At 40.5% G+C, this 16,711-nt stretch overlaps 1 protein-coding gene across 4 annotated transcripts; it reads left to right on the top strand.

The window, feature by feature from the left end:
- The first annotated feature begins 74 nt into the window (after positions 1 to 74).
- Positions 75 to 16,669, top strand: ilf3b (interleukin enhancer binding factor 3b). 4 transcript variants are annotated; one of them, XM_061845585.1, is made up of 18 exons: positions 75 to 180; positions 1,086 to 1,136; positions 1,215 to 1,426; positions 1,537 to 1,711; positions 2,689 to 2,836; positions 4,462 to 4,553; positions 6,769 to 6,864; positions 7,347 to 7,458; positions 7,543 to 7,640; positions 9,051 to 9,159; positions 9,285 to 9,398; positions 11,281 to 11,486; positions 11,777 to 11,953; positions 12,789 to 13,070; positions 13,167 to 13,293; positions 13,604 to 13,648; positions 15,511 to 15,921; positions 16,040 to 16,669. In XM_061845585.1, the coding sequence occupies exons 2-18, from the start codon at positions 1,128 to 1,130 to the stop codon at positions 16,171 to 16,173; spliced, it is 2,547 nt and encodes an 848-aa protein (XP_061701569.1). In that variant the 5' UTR covers positions 75 to 180; positions 1,086 to 1,127; the 3' UTR covers positions 16,174 to 16,669. The 4 variants fall into 4 exon arrangements, with proteins under 4 accessions (XP_061701569.1, XP_061701572.1, XP_061701571.1 ...); XM_061845587.1 differs by having other exon boundaries at positions 166 to 204; XM_061845586.1 differs by lacking the exon at positions 75 to 180 and adding an exon at positions 263 to 891.
- Positions 16,670 to 16,711: the final 42 nt, after the last annotated feature.

The following is a 16,711-nucleotide window of genomic DNA, read 5'->3' as shown; positions in this document are numbered from 1 at the left end:
GCTTCAGACAGCGTTTCAAGCATGACGACGACCGTGTCGTATAGAATGTGTTTTTCTATTGGCTCGAGAAAAGAATCGGACAACTAGCCGCCAATCAAAAATAAAGTGGGCGTAACCGAATCGATGACGATTTCTTCTGAAACGTTATTGTGTGCGGTGTGTGCAGAGGAAACGATTAAGGCGAGTAAACTAACCAACATAAACGTTAGTAGCATGTGCACGAAAAAAAAAAAAAAAAAAAAAAACCCAATACGTTGTTGTCGAGTTACGTTGTCAGTAAACCCGATAAAGTAAATTCACGTCTTCCTCCGTGGGTGGCTTTGTTCGTGAATAATAGGTTTTCCATCGTCGTGAGGCTAAGCTAGCACGTTCATTGAAAATGTTGCGTTTGGGTGCCATTTTGTCGTGCAGCTTTATGTTTGATATTGTAATGTGATGCTTCCGGATTTGGGACAAATCGGTGCTATCGATGTAAATGCTCGTAACCATTGTGACTTGGTGAGCACGTCGACGAACGAAGTGCAAGCTGTATTCTTGCGATGGTGTGCTAGCGAACGTTAGCACTCATCGCCGTCACTGGTTCTCAAGTAAAATGGCGTCGCCTTTTAAACCTGCCCAAATGAGATTGTGGAGAGCTTCTAGACGAACTTTCGAATAACAATTTCAATTATCCAACAGATAAACTTGTTAGTTGTATTAATCCCTATTACGCGATTTAGCCATTGTGTTTGGAGGCGCCTGGTGCTCGGTTGCTGATCACAATATTTCTGGCGCATATATGGTCTGGACGATTACCCTTTTGTATTGACATCATCTACTCATTCCTGCAGCCGAATTCACGAGCTACTTCACAGCAGCCATTGCGGCTTTGATAGGCAGAGATCGTAGGCGGTAATGCACAATTGGTCTATTATTTATAAATATTAGAGCAAAATCAGCCTGGTATAACTTTGTTAACGTTAATATGAACTACGTTTCTATGTTAAGACAAGACCACTGAATGGTTCAGCAATTCAGTTTCATCACTGTGAATTCCAAATGACTTGTTGAAGAACTCTAATAACTTATATTTCTACACTACACAGACAAGAGATCGCTGCTCCTAAAACGGTGTCCCTGGTTCGAAAATGAAGATGGTAATCGCTGACTTACTTTCAACCTTTAATGAAACTGCATTTTGTTGTTGTAGTTATAATGGTTCTTTCTATCCACAGGCACCCCCTTTGCGGCACCGTTCCTTGCGTGTTTTTTTGCATGACGACCGTCATGTCATGGCAAAACATTCTGCCATCTATCCTTCTCAGGAAGAACTAGAGAATGTGCAAAACATGGTGTCCCACACCGAACGAGCCCTGAAGGCAGTCTCAGACTGGTTGGATAAACAAGAGAAGTGTGACGGGAATGGTAGAGATGTTGATAAAGAGAGGTGAGTTCACTGATTTCCTTACACATTTGGAAATATATATATATATATATATATATATATATATATATATATTAACACCTTCTCTCATGCTTGTCTTTCCCATGTGGCAGTGAGCACAAAGAACAAGTCACACGTACCCTTCGTGGCGTGATGAGGGTGGGCTTGGTGGCCAAGGGCCTTCTCCTGAAGGGAGATCTGGACCTTGAGCTGGTGCTCCTCTGTAAGGACAAACCAACCATCACTTTGTTAAAGAAGGTGGCTGACAACTTGATTACACAGCTTAAGGTGAGAGCAGATCTGAATTTGTTTTTTTTTTTAAAAAAAAATCCCTGTTCACACACACAGTCATACAAGTATAACTGGAAATACTAATTAATATTTTTGCTCATTTTTGTTCATTTAACAGTAAACAACAATAACAACAAGCATGCTCGTTTGCCAATCACAACCAAAGCAGTCATTTTGAACACGCTGTGCCTGAATGTGTGTTTAATCTTGTGTAACAGTTACCTGCACCCAATTTGCAGTCATAACCAATTAACACACGCTTAATCCAGCTGTTACATGGGTCAGATCTTCTCTTGACGTGATCAAACCACACATCTTCAACCACAGAAAAGGGCTGCAACTCTTAAATGTAAGCGTATCTGGATATGCACACAGGAAAAGTCAAATCCAATCGCTTATGGTTCCTTTTAAGTATGAGGCGTTTTTTCAACTAACCCTTGCAAACGGTGAAATTTTTGTCGTACGTTTTCCACTCCCACTGTATTCAATATTGAAACTGAAATTAATCCACACCCGAAGAATTGAATGAAGCTAATTCTGCTTCAAATTTTTGTCCCACTTTATCACATCCATGAGCTGTACGTTGAAGCCTGATACGGTTCATAAGGGTAGATTATACCCTACATATCCTACCCATCCCATTCCTATGCTCAGAAAAATTCATGGATGGAACAGTACTATTCAAAGAGGGCTCAAAAACACAATCTCTTGTGCACTTCTGTACTATTCATGTGTGCGTTTTAATGATCATCTGGTGAAAGCATTCCTTGCTCCATGGTTACCTTATCTGGATTTGGTAGGGCCTTGCATGAGGGGTCTCTTTCCTGTTTATCAGTGTATACATGGATTACATGTGATGGTTCTACAGACCCGTATGTTACACAGTTACACACAGTACAGACAAAATGATATGGCCAGAAGAAATAAAGTGAGCCATAGGGGTAACAAGTGAGATGCCATTATCTCTCTTGCAGGTTGTCACAGAAGAACAGTATGTTGTGACTCAACACATCCAAGAGGCCTGTATTATGATCAAGAACACAAAGGAGCCCCCTCTCACCCTCACCATTCACCTGACATCCCCTTTGGTCCGTGAGGAGATGGAGAAGGCTGCTGCTGGTGGTAAGTACCACAATATTGCAGTTTTTTTTTTTCATTTTTAAATTTTTTTATGATACCCCTACACCTCCAGCTGGGAGACCTTATAGACAAGATATTGTTTATTGGGCCTTCAATGGAGCTAGGGGACAAGAATACACTGTCACATAAAGAAACTGTGCTATACTTTTAGCTCTGTAGACACTCTCATAGTTCCATGTAATGTAATTATACATTTTTGATGGCCCAATATACAGTATAGGGCAGGTAGCTTTCCTGAGTGCTGAAGACATGGATTTGTCTTGCCTCATTATGGAGAAGGTCACCGAAGAAATGAAGGCTTACTGAGAATTAAAACCAACACAAAAAGAGACCACTTTGTTTGCATGTGTTTTATCATCCATGAACGGTTTGCATTGCAGCAAAAATGAGTCGCACAAGGTATCGGGAAACTCTCCTCAGTTGGTTAACCTAGCGATGGGCTTTTGACTCAAGGAGTTCTGAGTTGCAGATAAGGACAAGTAACGATGTAATCCACATGCAGCCCCTGTAGATATATGTGGTCTTTACCATGTTTTGTATACTTGAAATAATCTGTATTTTTAGTTTTACAGCAATCCATTTGTGAATTTGTGCAAAGATTTAAATTTCAAATAATTCCTTGTTTCCACCAAGCGGTAATTTCCCTTTGTGTATGGTTCGGAGTAGGTGAGGCCTGATCAAAGTTTGGAAGGTATAGGGGGGGTGAGCTAAATGGTGTGACATCACAGAATAACAGCAAGACATCAAATAACTCACCAATGAATAAAAACAAAAATAAATGTAGTACGTCAGGTACCTGACATTGAATCCTCCTGTCATAAGTTGAGAATAATTATCCTCTTGTTTTCTTGACATTCAGTTCATTGTAACACGGAAGAAGCCAAAGTGTTCATTTTTAATGTATCAACAGACAGCATTTTCTGAATCGTGAAATGAAAATGTCCATATCGTATGGATTGAACCATAACTGTTTGGTGGAAATGAGGAATAAAACATCACGAAGCACTGTTTGTATCGTGGCCTCTTCTGCAACCCTGTGCTGATGGTGACCCCACTTTGGGTCTTTGTTAGCCATCAGTTTTGCTGCAGTGCAGACTTGTTTTGACATCCAACTTTTGTGTACCTGATAACATGTACCTGTGGTTCCAATTCTGATTCTCTCTGTCAAGCCTTCTAGTTTGTCAATTTTAGGGACGCTGGACCTTTGACCAACTGGCCGCTCTCTGTCTCGGAAGGGGCAAAGTGCAGTGTACCCAGTATTGGGGCAAAGGGGAGGGGCTCTTCCTCCTGTCAATCTCAGAAAAAGCCCAACACTGATGCAACTGTGAAGATGCAACCTCCCTATACACATTTTAATTTGTAAATGCCAACTTACTTCACATTACTGTTGCTAGTTGGTTTTAAGTGGACTTCGTTCCTGCCGTAACATGCAAAGCCATATCAAAGTCTGACGTTAAGAGCATTTGGTGGTTGTCTAGTAGAGGAGTCCCCCTCCCCTTACCTCTTCTGCCTGTGGTTTGGGAAAGCTGCCTGTGTTCCCCCTGGCCGGATGACAGAACTCCCCTTGGTCAAACTGTACCTTGTCTTCTTATTCCACCTGCCAATAGAAACGCTATCAGTCAACGATCCCCCGGATGCACTGGACAGGCAGAAATGCATAACTGCCTTGGCGTCTCTTCGCCACGCTAAGTGGTTCCAGGTTTGGATCTTGTCTTTATTTGTCTATAAAACAGAAGTAGTATAAAGTTTAATTGTTATGCTCTTTTGTCTTTGTTTCATTTGGTGTGTGTATTTATCTTTAATGGCTCTTATGGAGTGTATTTCCTGTAGTGATTACTTGAAACCTTTTCCACTACAGTGTTCTCAAATTAGTTACTTGTTCAGCTGCGGGGCTATTTCAGTTCTATTTTTAATCTCTTAGCTGTTTACTTGTCTGCATTCATTTGGCTGAAAAGTCATTTAACTCAGTTAAGCAAAAATACATGGTCATTTGGGACTAACCAGGTATCCAGGTGCAATATTTCTATGATATCAGTGTTGATGTTAGTGGTACTACAACTAGTTGTCTTCTGTGCATTGAATCGGTCACACCTGGACTGCTCCGGTTCTTTTACAGGACGCCTGACCTCTCATCGAAGTAAGCTCCATCAGTTTATGCAACATATTTGGTAGGACAACAGTGGCCTAGGTTTTTGGTGTGGAAACCCAACTACTTATCCTCTAAGGTAGTGGCACGCCTCAAATGAATGCTATCACCCTTTTTGGGATTGTTTTGCGGCATGCCTCAAGCTTGGAGGACAAATTGCTGGTCTTCCAAACTCAAAACAGGCTATAGATGCTGTCCTAACTAACCTGGTTGCATGAACTGTTGAAGCCTGCTCAAATGAAAGGCAAAACATCGCAAGACAACCAGAACAGTTCTGTTGCAATGGATTTAATGCAATTAAGGCTTCTTTATACTTCCGCTGGCGTCGACCGAGTTGCTACCCCGCATGGAGTTTGCCTTTGTATTTGAGCGCAAACCACATGAAGTTTTGAAAATGTACTGCAATACTCCTCCAAGCCAGGGGTGTCGCTACGGCTGGTCTTGGCTAGGATGCCACAGGATGGAGTTTCCTCTGCATTTTCTGGGCAATTTCCAGTCGCCATTTTTACTTCCTTTTTCATGACAACAAACAAAGCGACAGCAATGGCAACCACTGAACAGTGTCTGCTAGAACATATGGAACTGGATTTCCAGTTGACAAGTTTAATTATGCTCCCAAATTGATCAAGAAGGAGGCAGCGGAGATATGTGGAATCAAGAGGAACAGTGACTATGCCATCCAAGCATGTGACTAGAACGGAGCATTCACAAGAGATTACCTGCGACAGCAGCATTTTCTCCCATGCGCACATCAAATGACTCATGGGCCGGGCAGGGCAAACCGTCGGTCACGTGAGCTTGAGTATAAAGAGGCCTTAAGAATAAAATGATCTGGATGAATTACAATAGCCACAGGCAGAAGTCGTCAAACAAACGAGAGCTACTTAACAACTTTTTTGAAGAGAAAGTTCACTGTGTCCAGAGTAAAACGTACATATCAACCATATGTAATTTTCCAGTATGCAAACAAAATTACTTTAAACATTTTTCTTCCTTTAAATCTGTATAGACGAGCACTTCTCAATGTTCATTATAGGGCACGAATGGTACACCTATGGCAAAAAGCCTGGTTTTTAATCAGCACATGGAGAGGGCTCTTATGCCAGGTGGATAGATCAGTAACAAATTTAGAGAAATGTGTTTGCGTACAGGAAATAAAGCGGACGGAAGATCTGGTTAGTGTTGGTTGATTGTAGATTATAATGCCCGTGTGTTTTTTTTTTGTTTTTTGTTGTCATTTCAATAGTGCTTCATTACTGCGGCCATTTTAGCCTCATCCTTCCCTCCTCTATGTTAGTGTTGCAGTGTGCCACAAATCCATCTGGAATATTGCACCTTGAGTACTGTTCTATTGTGTGTGTGTATTATTTTTTATTTTTTTTTCTTTCACTGACGATAGCATTACCCCATTGAGAAAACATCCAGCCTTCCAGTTTCTTTAAAATGGTTCACTCGGCTTTGTCATTCAATGCTTGGATTATGTTGGAGTCATTTTTGTTAATGTTCGATTAGTGATTTGAATGTTTTATGCTTGGATCACAATACTAGAAATACCATTGTCAGTTGACTCATCACTCAAAACTGAGTATGGGTCATTACATGTTTTTTCATGTTCCCCAAAACATTTCCACAAATATGCTAAGGTATTAGAGTCTGTGTAGCTTCATTTCCAAATGTAATTTCATTTTTAATGAATTATTAATTCATTACTCCTGTTTGACTCAATTTGCTTGTCATCCCGTGCCCCCCTCCTTTATTTTGTCCTTAGGCCAGGGCTAATGGGCTGCGCTCCTGTGTTATTGTCATTCGTGTTCTCAGAGACCTGTGCGCCCGCATCCCCACATGGACTCCACTCGGTGGCTGGGTGAGTTTAAGTCTGACTTGAACCAAAGCTCGAGTGTGTATTTATTTTGGTACTGCCTTTGAGTACAACAGTAAGGGAGTAAAACCAGTAGACACATTTTGCTCTCTGCAAATGTTCCTTGAATCATGTTGCAAACCAAAAATGAAACAAGCAATATGATCAGCCATCTTCAGTGTCATCATCTTGGTATCGTGTAATGTTATTTTGAAACAGGACAGTCAAACAACTTGAGAAGGAAACATCTGTGAATGCGTCTTATCGAGAATACATTTAAACACTCCTTCCTTTTGACCATATTTTGCTAGTTTTTCAACCGACCATATTTTGCTAGTTTTTCAACCCTTTTCTTTGGCATGATATGTTGGGTTTGGTCACTTAAAGAAAATGCTACGTTACAGTAGGAACGGTACATTTTGATACTAATTTAAGGGGAACCTGAGGCTTTTAATTCAGATGCTTAACAATAGTCTTCTGCTGTGCAGCCATTGGAACTGATCTGTGAGAAAGCCATTGGGACAGGAAACAGGCCCATGATGGCAGGAGAAGCTCTGCGCAGAGTCTTAGAATGCCTGGCTTCAGGAATCCTGATGCCAGGTAAGTTTGTGGGAATGTAACTGAATTGTACCATTTTGCTTTAAGGCAAAGGTGATGCATAATAGGTTTTCTTTTCTCCTGTAGATGAAGCTGGAATTGCTGATCCATGTGAAAAGGAACCCACTGATGCTATATTTCATTTGGACTACCAGCAGAGAGAAGACATCACATTAAGTGCACAGGTTAGTAAGATGGCCTGTGGTGTGAGCACATATTCATATTGAAGCCGGAATTTTACATACACTGTGCTAAAACACACATTTAATTTTTTGCGTCACTGTCTAAAGTCCAATCAAACTAAACTTCCTGTTGCAGGTCAGTCAGCATCACCAAGATTATTTAATTTTGTTCAATTTCACAATAATCAGAGAGAGGATTTATTATTATTATTATTTTTTTAAAAATAGGTACATTATTTTCTCCAAGGTCAAAGATTTGCATACATAAAAAGTATGTGTTTAATGAAAATAGGGAAGCCCAGATGATGAGGTCATGGGTTTGGAAGCTCCTGATAGGTTAACTGACGTGAGTTAATTAACAGTAGATATGGATGTATTTAAGGCCTCCTCTTAATACTCTTCTTCCCTGTTTGAAATCATTCAAACATTGTGAAGATGCTGGATGAAGCTGGTAAGAAAGTGTCATTATCCACAGTGAAACGAGTCCTTCACCAGCGTGGTCTGAAAGAATGAAGCTATTACTCCTAAGGAAACATAAAAACCAAATTAGACTTTGTAAAAGACACCAACAGAAAGATCGTAACTTCTGGAGCCATGTCCCGTGGTCTGATTAAGCTAAAGTGGAGCTGTTTGACCAGAACAACCAATGTTACATCTGTACGAAACAGGGGGAAGCTTGTTGACCTCAGAACACTATACCAACAGTGTAGCATGGAGGTGGCAGCATCATCTTGTGGGGCATTTTTACTGCAGCTGGAACGGGAACTGGAGCTCTTCTTAAAATAGACGGCATCATGAAGAAAGAACATCACTTGGAGATATTAAGGGAACAGCTCAAGACATGAGCCAGGAAGCTAAAACTTGAGCACAAATGTCTTCCAAATGGACAATGACCCTAAGCATAATGCCAAAAATGGCTTGAGAATAACAATGTCCTGGAATGTCCATCACAAAGCCCTGATCTGAATTCTATCGAAAATGTGGGCTGATCTGAAAAGGCGTGTTTGAGCAAGGCAAGCAACATACCTGACTCGGTTACAACAGCTCTGTAAGGAGGAATGGGTCAGGATTCCAGCAGAGTACTGTCAGAAGCTTGTGGAAGGTTACCCAAAACATTTGACCCAAGTCATGCAATTCAAAGGAAATGCAACCCGATACTGAGAAAATGTGTGCATAAAATTTTGACCGCAAAGACAATAACATTCTCTAAGAAATTCTCGTTGTTTTAGCATTTAGCAAAATTAAATAATTTTGGTTATCCTCACTGACCTGAAACAGGAGAGGTTGAGCCTGATTTAACTTCAGAGAGTGAGGCAAAAAATGAAATGTGTGTTTAAATGATTTGAAAATACCCTGCTCGCTTCGCTTCAGCGATGCCAATGATAATGGCTGAACAAACTGTTTTTTTTTTAGCATGCCTTAAGACTATCAGCCTTTGGACAGCTACACAAAGTGCTTGGAATGGATCCACTTCCCTCTAAGATACCTAAAAAATCCCCTGGACCTCCAATTGATTATATAGGTAAGCATCCTCTGCACAAGAGTCAGGGTTGTTATTTTTTCATGTGCAAATGCAATTGAAATCATAAAAGTGATTTTTTTTTTTTTTTTTTTTTCTTTCCACCCCCCATCTAATTGTGTGATCAGTGCAAATCCCACCAAGCACAGCATATGCCCCACCAATGAAACGGCCCATTGAAGAAGAGGAGGGAATTGAAGACAAAAGTCCCAATAAGAAGAAGAAAAAATTGCAGAAGAAATGTAAGTTGCGTTAACCAGAGATTTACATATTCAGTTACTCACATTTGACAGGCGCGATCACGCTCGCGCGGAATCGCACTTGCAAATCTGCACAGTCGAGCACGAAAAATCACACGCATAACAATTATGGCAGTCGCGTAAGAACTGTAAGGCCAACGCTTTACCAGCTGAGCGACCGTGCCGCTGTAGTGGAGGCAGTATTAACTTCCACCAAGCCAAAGATCATTTCATTATCACTTGGACCCTGGCCACCCTGTTGGCTAAAATACCCTTTTCCACAGTATAAGGCCTACCTTTCACTGATGGGTTCTACCATCCTTCATGGCCACGAGTGCTGTCCTTACTGCAGTCCTCCGTTGGCTGGCCCAAACGCACTCAAAAATCGATAGGATGGATTAATGTGTGTCCTGCGCGTCGGCCTCCGCATAGTCAGACTCGCACCATTCCCGTCCAAAGAACCATCCAAATATTCAACATTATTTACAGCCACAGGTTCAAATCTGTATGGACGTATTCCTCCGTCTTCCCGATCAACCGATACTGCTATTTCTTCATCAGATCAGGATAAATCCGAGAAATCAGCGCAGGCCATAATTGTTTCCAAACGTAAGCAAGCCTTTGTTGCCGCATCTAATACATCACATCTGCGCACGTAGGTCGTGTGACTCGCCAAAATGGCTGCGCCTATAAAAATTCGTAATTGACGATAAAAATCTTCTCAAAACACCATTAAACGAGAGTGAATTAACGTCACATTTTCAAGATACAGTACATATGACATGGCCTATTGGATATATTGTTAATCCAAATCACTGAAATTCCCCTTTAAGTGCAGTATCTGTAATTTTATATAGTCCCCTCTAAAAGTATTTAAACAAGGTCAATTCCTTTGCGTTTGTTGTATACTTGTATACTGTTAACGATGTAAAAGTGATGGAATGACCTAAGTATGGAAAAGGAAAGGATCTACTTATGATCTAAAACATATAGACTCATCTGTGAAGCATATTGGCGGTTATGTCATGGGTTGGGCTTGCATGGTTACTTCTGGAACAGGCTCATTTGTCTTTATTGATAATCTTATTCATGATGGTAGCAGGAGAATGGTTTTATTTCATTGGGTAATTTACAGAAAAATACATTCGAATTAATCCGGACAAGCTTCATCATGCAAGAAGACAATGACCCAAATCACACTTCCAACACAACAAAGTACTTTATGAGGGGGAAAAAAGTGGAAGTTCTTCGACTGGCCAAGTAAATCACCGCGCCATAACCTAATAAAACATACAGGTATTTTACCCTGAAGAGGAGAGAAACAAAAGTGAAACAAACAAGAACTGAAGGATGCTTCAGTAAATTGCTGGAAAAGAATTTCAAATGAAGAATGCATGAGTCTAAAGTCAACGGGTCACAGGCTTGATAGAGTTATTGAAAGTAAGGGTTACGCCACCGCCACTGTTAAAGTTTTAAACCTGACAGCCACCAAATAGTTCTTCACTTTAAGGTGACTAAATGTCTGTTCCAATAGTTTTGGTCACTTGAAATTGGTTGGTTTCAAACAAAAAGTGCTCTGCCCTGAGTTGTTTAATGAATCTAGATGTAGACACCATTAAAATAAAAGTCAGAGTTCGGAACTCTTCTCATTCATCCTTTCCTCTAAAACCAAATGTCTTCAGTATGCAATAAAAATAAAGGCATTGACTTTACCATCATAATACTTTTGGATAGTACTCTGTGTGTGTGTGTGTGTGTGTGTGTGTGTGTGTGTGTTGTCCATTTTCTCATCAATTGAACTTTTACACCTCGTACTACCATTTTGACTTAATAGTCTTGTTAGACTATAAGTACAATAAATCTGTCGTTGTCCTTTTGCCACCAGCTGCAGAGGATAAGTCTGATCCTCCTCAGGCTATGAATGCTTTGATGCGACTCAACCAGCTGAAGCCAGGTCTCCATTACAAGCTGATATCACAGACTGGCCCGGTTCATGTTCCCGTATTCACTATGGCTGTAGAAGTTGATGGCAAGACGTTTGAGGCTTCCGGACCATCCAAACGGACTGCCAAGTTACATGTTGCTGTCAAAGTGAGTCAGCTTAACAACAAAAAAAAATATTTTCAGTTCCGGCTCAGTTGACACAAACTTGAGCTGGTTCATATTGTCGCCAAAATGTTTGCATAAATCATGATAATATTATAACTAGGACTGTTTTAAATGTGAAAAGAAAAAATGAGAGAGGAAATGGGACTTCTAACCCCACTTTTTGTATTTATTTATTTATTTATTTTGCGTTTTGTATACTAACGTGTGTGTGTGTGTGTGTGTGTGTGTGTGCGTGTGTGTGTGTGTGTGTGTGTGCGCGCGTACAACTCCAGGCGCTGCAAGATATGGGTTTATCCACTGGAGTGGAAGTCAAAACTCCAGAGCCTGTAAAAGCTGAAGAAACCACAGTACCGGTTATTGTGGAAGATGTGAAGCCAGTAGTAACGGCCACTGAAGTTGCTCCTGTTCCTACAGGAACAACCAGCGTAGATACCACTGATCCTGCGGAGGTACAGAGTTCCTAACTTTGATTAGCTATGGTGATTCACTGACCCTGGTCTCTCAATCGGTGATAATTTGTGTGTACTTGGACTGGTTAAAAAAAAAACATGATACTATGACAGCCTGTCATCCCTGAGTGTGCTGTGTGCAGTTTAACATATAGCAATAGGTTTTTAAAAGAGTCACTGTGTGCTTGCTTCAAGCTTATTAACACTCCAATTGAAGTTTACTGTAAAACGAAATGGAGATAATTGTACTTTGTATATTTAAGCTAAAGCATACTTCTCTCGTAAACCGCTTTATCGTTGCTTGCTTAATGCTAACACGATGCAAAACGACAAGGGGGTTAACTGATAACGTGTCAGTAAACTGCTTCACAGCAGATATAGAAAACCGATACAACGATAATTATCGGTGACATATTCTTCCTCCATCAAATCTACATAAGTTGTGTGTATGCGAGCACCACACAGTGTTGTACATAATTAAGATCACACAATTTAGTGTTAGTCAAGTGTAAATTATGCTGTGTTCAAGAAGTTTGACACAGTTTAGTCGTGTAAAGTGTTTTAAATTGGTGTGCAATGTTGAATACAAGTTTGTATTTTTGAACAGAATTTTATACAAATAAGACAATTTGCAAGACTATAGCAAATGGGAACGACATACACTAAATCAAATATTGGTACTCTTTATCGGCAAGTACTCAAATGTAAGTACTTGGTCAAAAAATTGGTATTAAAAAAAGTGGTATCAGTGCATCATTAGCATGAAGCAGTAATCAATGTGACGTCCGTCATCACTAAACTTGCATCTTTTATTTATTTATTTATTTATTTGTAGACCACCCGCCAACAAGGACCAATCTTGACCAAACATGGCAAGAACCCAGTGATGGAGCTGAACGAGAAGCGCCGTGGCCTGAAATATGAACTCATCTCAGAGACTGGCGGCAGCCATGACAAGCGCTTCGTCATGGAGGTCGAGATTGATGGGCAAAAGTTCCAGGGGACCGGATCCAACAAAAAAGTGGCCAAAGCTTATGCAGCGCTGGCAGCGTTGGATGAGCTATTCCCCGAGGGTTCCGTGACTGAAGTGTCTAAAAAGAAAAAGGGTCCGCCAACGGTAAGCACTCAGGATAGAAAAGAGTTCATCTATGTACTTACTGCACTCGTTACCTAACAGTGCAAATTGAAATCTTGGTTATGATTTCCCTTTCAGAACAATGAAGGCTATGGCGTGATGGGACCTCCTGGGGATTCTGCTATACCCAGAGGTAGAGGGAGAGGAGGACGAGGTCGTGGAAGGGGAAGGGGTTTCAATAACGGAGGGGGCTGTGGCCCAGGAGGTAAACGCCTTTTTATTTATTTTTTATTTTATTTATTTTTTTTAACTACTTTTAAAATATAATAGAAACGCTTATTTCAGAGATAGGGTTCTTGACTGGTTCATCAATTTTTATAGAAGTTAAACTATACTATGCAATTTTTTTTCCAATGTGCCCTTCAAAATAGCAATATGAGATTTTTTTTTTTTTTTAAATAGCATGAATATTGAAGATAATAAGATTTTTTTTTTAAATTAAAAGATATTATTAGACTGTCAGCAGTTACCATTTTTCCCCGTTGATCAAAATTGACTGGTCTGTTCTTCAACAGGCTTTGGCACATATGGCTATGGCAGCAACTCAATGTCTGGATACAGTAAGTATTTCTTTCTTTCTTTTCTATTTTGATTGGACGGTTACTGTTACAATGTGAAAAATTAAAGCACTGCTCAGTCTACGTGCAAGCGTGCTGCTGTCTTGTTCTCTTAGGTCTGCCCAGTACTCACCAAGTCATACATCACACAACAACCAAGAGAAATCTCTGAGCAAGAAGCATTATTGAGAACGATTTCTTTGGTGATCCCAAGTTGAGCTATTTTTAAATTTCTCAGTCTTAACCCATAGGAAAAATAAATCTCACTTACAAGTCCCCCCCCCCCACCACACCCCACCCCCCTTGCCTCTACATCTTTTTGGCTGCTCGTTCTAGGGACTGTCCTTCCCGAGTGCGACAGGAGCAGGGAATTTATTTTTCTTCTTCTAAGGGATCATAAGTCACTTTGAATGCAATCTGGCCCAATGAATCCAATTGACTGCTGCTTTTAAGGCAGAACAAATTCCCAATAAGCAAAACTAATTTTGACATTTCCCCCCTTTCTCTGCCTTGTCTCACTCTTTAGGTGACTTTGTCTCAGACTTCTATGGCTACCAAGAGTTTGAGTAATAGATCTTCCCCAGTCTTTACAAACAAGAAAAAAATATAGTAGAGAAGAGAAAAATTCACACTTGTGTTCCAGCTGCATCCAGAACTCCCTTCAAGTCCACGACCACAACAGTCAATCCATTCCGAACCTGGGCGAGATGATCAGCCTCTCCACACATGCAACCATAAGTCGCCATCTGTTGTGGATGTATCAATCAAATATTTGGACGTCTACAGGGTGGATTTATTTTAGAAGACGCCTCTTTTTGTGAGAGTGGATGAAGGGCTTCACAAAGTGAAACACTGTAGGAAATGGACACCAAATTTCCTTCTGTACACGGACTGGCCATTATTTTTGTTTCCATACAGTGTACCGAACAGCACAAAGGAGCAACCATTTTAGATCACAGGTTCATTTGTGACATCAACATTGATTTATACTTTCATTGGAAATTAAGGCTATGTGCACACTGCAGGTCAATTGTGATTTTTCACCACACCCAGAATTTGATTTTGTTAATGTGAAGTTTACAATTCTGATATATTTTTTTTAATCTCTGACCAAGGCCTCTTTTATTTTTGGATTATAAATTGGATATGGATATGACCTTTGCAATATGGATGGCTGACGAAGGAACAGAAAGCAGTCAGCGGTAAAAAGAAGACTCTTTAGAACAGCTAAATATAAGAAAATGTTGTCTCTGGTTGCGCAAAATCCTTGAAATGGGCATCATGATACCTATGTGAAGGGCCAGATTCACTTCTGTCAACATAGCGGATCATGTGTGTGTGCATGTGCAAAGTGATGTCATATACATGTTTCGTCCATCGTGGAAGGCGCATTGCTTTTCCAAAATAGCATCCATCCATCCACTTCCAAGCCGCTTATCCGCACAAGGGTCGCTGGAGTGCCAGAGCATATCCCAGCTAGTCAGTCTGGGGACATAACACTTTCATTAAGCGGGAATTGAACCCACGCTGCCCACATTAAACCATCAGTGACCTATAAAATAACCTCCAGGATTTAACAAGAAATCCGAAATGGCATGATACCCTGCAGTGTGAATGGAGCCTTAATGTAGCTTTTATGGAGTATTCCGACATGGCTGCTCTGAATTCATCATGCGCCTTTTTTAAAAAGTGCGTTTATCACAAGTAGTTCCAGACACAAAGTTCCACAATATACATGTTTTAGGCTTGTCTTTTTCCAATAAATGTGATTTTTATCAATAAATACTTTGTTTTTACTTGGTGTGATTATTTTTTTGGATGTGGCCAGCTGCTTGTTTAAACTCTTCCGTGCTGTGATTTCTCAGATTACTACAACAATGGTGGTGCAAATGGAGGAAGTGGGCCGTCAAGTGGCCATTCAGGTGGTACTTCGGCCAACACATCACAGGGCTCAGGACAAAGCTCCTATGGCTCATACTATGAGAGTGATGGAGCCTACAATACCACGGCTGCTGCTAAATTCCACAAAAAGAAACCCCCTACAAGGGGTGGGAAGTCATCTTTTCAGTTTCCGTTGGGTGCGAATAGTGGATCTACGGGGAGCTACCAAGCCAGCAATACTTCCGGACAGGGAAACTATAACCAATATGGCCAAGGCTACGGTCAGGCAAAGAAGAATTTTAATCAGGGAGCTTCAAGTGGATACTCTTACAGCACCGCCTACCCGACCCAGGTGACTGGTGGGAGTGGAGGAAACCAGGACTACAATTATGATGGTGAGTGAACTCTGATATTAATTCAGTTGTGCTCCAGCCATCACAAATATGATGAATATGTAAATGAATGAAGAATTTGTCGCATTTTAGTTTACCTGTTGCGCTTTTCCTTTGGAAGGTTTCACCAACCAGTCCAATTACAACTCGCAGGGTGCTGGAGAAAACCAGGGTTTCAACACAAGCCACACTCAGTACCACAATCCTGGAAGCTACAGCAAGGGAAATTCCAGCGGAAGCTATCAGTACAGATAAACTGAGTTTCTTGTGTGAACCACCATTTCTCCAACTCTCCCTGATCTTTTTCTCAAGTTTTTCCGCAGAGTGTGATTGGCTTACTTGTGCTTTGACTTCCTCCATGTTTGTCATGTGCATATTTGGTTCTGTGTTGCCCACGTTCAGGCTGTGTGGTTCTTTGGTAGTCAAAGATTTTATAATCTCAAGTGTGTGTCTTTTCAGTGTTTTTTTCTTTCTGGGTAACCATAAAACCACTAAGTTAAAAAAAATGATACAGGTCTCACACGCGTGGCTTAGACTTCGCTTTTAAGTTGCAAGATAAGGCTGCTTGTAACTAAGCTTGTAGATATGAGCTTTGGTTTTATTTTTGCCTTATTTTATTTTACTTATATTTTAGTAGGAGATTGCTGTAAAAAATACACTTGGATGCTTGAAGTAGCATTTGATTTTGTGGATATTTTTCTTGTCAATATGTGTGACCTTGTCTTTGTAATGATAAATGGTTTATTTAGAACTTCCGTGTTTTTCCTTGACCACTTCTGGTAATTACAATATT

The sequence above is a fragment of the Syngnathoides biaculeatus genome, chromosome 16 (genome assembly GCF_019802595.1).
Source record: "Syngnathoides biaculeatus isolate LvHL_M chromosome 16, ASM1980259v1, whole genome shotgun sequence".
In the NCBI taxonomy this organism is placed as follows: domain Eukaryota; kingdom Metazoa; phylum Chordata; class Actinopteri; order Syngnathiformes; family Syngnathidae; genus Syngnathoides; species Syngnathoides biaculeatus.
Note: the sequence above shows the minus strand (reverse complement) of the source record. Positions and strands in the feature narration are given on the sequence as shown.